The 1,827-nt window shown below is 42.7% G+C and overlaps 1 protein-coding gene across 1 annotated transcript; it reads right to left on the bottom strand.

The window, feature by feature from the left end:
* Positions 1-544: 544 nt before the first annotated feature.
* On the bottom strand, positions 545-1,399 carry LOC104999998 (olfactory receptor 51A7). Its single transcript, XM_010855649.1, has one exon. The coding sequence runs from the start codon at positions 1,397-1,399 to the stop codon at positions 545-547; it is 855 nt and encodes a 284-aa protein (XP_010853951.1).
* Positions 1,400-1,827: the final 428 nt, after the last annotated feature.

The following is a 1,827-nucleotide window of genomic DNA, read 5'->3' as shown; positions in this document are numbered from 1 at the left end:
TGTGGCATTGAGTACACTGTGTGTGCTTAGTTGCTTATCCATGTCCAACTCTTTGTGACGCCATAGACCCTACCTTGCCAGGCTCCTCTGTCCATGGGATTTTTCAGGCAAGAATATTGGAGTTGATTGCCATTTTCTTCTCCAGGGGATTTTCCTGACCCAGGGATTGAACTTGCATCTCCCACGTCTCCTGCATTGCAGGTGAATTCTTTTACCTGTTGAGCCATCGGGGAAAGTCCTGAATATATTGTAGATGCCAATAAATACTGGTCAACAGTTTACTGCCTAAATATTCAGTCTTATCTCTTGTTGTTGTCGATCAGTCACTAAATTGTGTCCGACTCTTTGCAACCACGCGGACTGCAGCACGCCAGGCCTCCCTGTCCCTCACTATCTCCCGGAGTTTGCCTAAGTTCATGTCCATTGAATTGGTGATGCCATCCAACCATCTCATCCTCATCTTATCTCCTATATATGTTAGATAGCTTCCCCAAGACCTTCTCCCAGATTTGTTGAGTCTTTACACAATACACAATGGGGTTCATTAGGGTGGCAACAACAAGAAAATGTCTGCAATAAGGATTATAGCGAGGGGGCTTTTGTGCTTGGCAAAGCAATGCATGGCAGCCAGAGTAATGATGGGCACATAGAAAATGAGTACAGCACAGAAATGGGAGACACAGGTGTTCAGGGTCTTATGTCTCTCTGCCAAAGATGCAATGCTGAGTACAGTCTTCAAGATCAGTGTATAAGAAAGAACAATGAAAGCCAAGTCCAGCATAGTACAGAGAGCAACAAAGAAACCATAGATAACATTGATCTTGTTGTCAGAGCAGGCCAGCTTCATGGTATCCTGATGAAGACAGTATGAGTGAGAAAGAACATTCTTCTGACAATATTTCAATCTCCTTAGCATGAAAGGAAATGGAAGCACTAAGAGAAGGCTCCTGGTGGCTAAAATCGGTCCCATTTTAGCAACTCTGTTGCTAGTGAGGAGAGAATTATATCTCAGGGGATTGTGAATGGCAAGAAAGCGATCCAAAGACATAACCAGCAGTACTGAGGACTCCATGACTGTGAACCCATGGATGAAAAATTCTTGAGCAAAGCAGGCATTGGGTGAAATTTCCATGGCATTGAACAAGAAGATTCTCAGCATGGTGGGGAGAGAGGAGAAGGACAGGCCCAGGTCAGAGATAGCCAACATGGCAAGAAAATAATACATGGGTTCATGAAGTGAGGGCTCTGTCTTTATGATAAAGAGAATGGTACTGTTGCCCATGATGGCAACCAGATATAGGAGGCAAATGGGAATGGAGATCCACTCGTGGGCATGTTCCAATCCTGGAATTCCAATCAGAAGGAAAAGTTGGACCTCAGAGTTATTGAGAACAGCCATGAGAAGTGGGAATATGAACTCTTTAGCCAGATATGAAATCACATAAACAAAAAGCAGTAACACTTTTGGATAAAGCTCAGTGCTGGACAGGAGTGGGGAGGAGCAGAGGGAGATGAGCAGTTTTTCTTACACTATATACAGAAGCATATATTTGACAAAATATTAATAAAAAGGAACTGCCAACATTTATCAAAAAGCCTTAAACATGTTCGTGTCCTCTAACATAGAAATTTTACTTACAGTAATTTATCCTAAGGAGGTGGTTTTCCAACATTTCTAGCCAAATATGAAACTCATGTCAAAGCAGAGCTGCTTTGATTGAGGTACTGACAGATACTCAGAATCTTTTCTACAGCTTTTCCACATGATCTTCAGTAGTGCTCCTGCACAGAGATCCCTGTAGATATCTACACTATGGGGAATATCAA

This window comes from Bison bison, unplaced genomic scaffold (assembly GCF_000754665.1).
Source record: "Bison bison bison isolate TAMUID 2011002044 unplaced genomic scaffold, Bison_UMD1.0 scf7180017854041, whole genome shotgun sequence".
NCBI classification, from domain to species: Eukaryota; Metazoa; Chordata; class Mammalia; order Artiodactyla; family Bovidae; genus Bison; species Bison bison.
Note: the sequence above shows the minus strand (reverse complement) of the source record. Positions and strands in the feature narration are given on the sequence as shown.

What these genes read in the sequence shown, in the direction of transcription:
- LOC104999998 (XM_010855649.1), bottom strand. Translation starts at nt 1,399, where the DNA reads ATGGCTGTTCTCAATAACTCTGAGGTCCAACTTTTCCTTCTGATTGGA.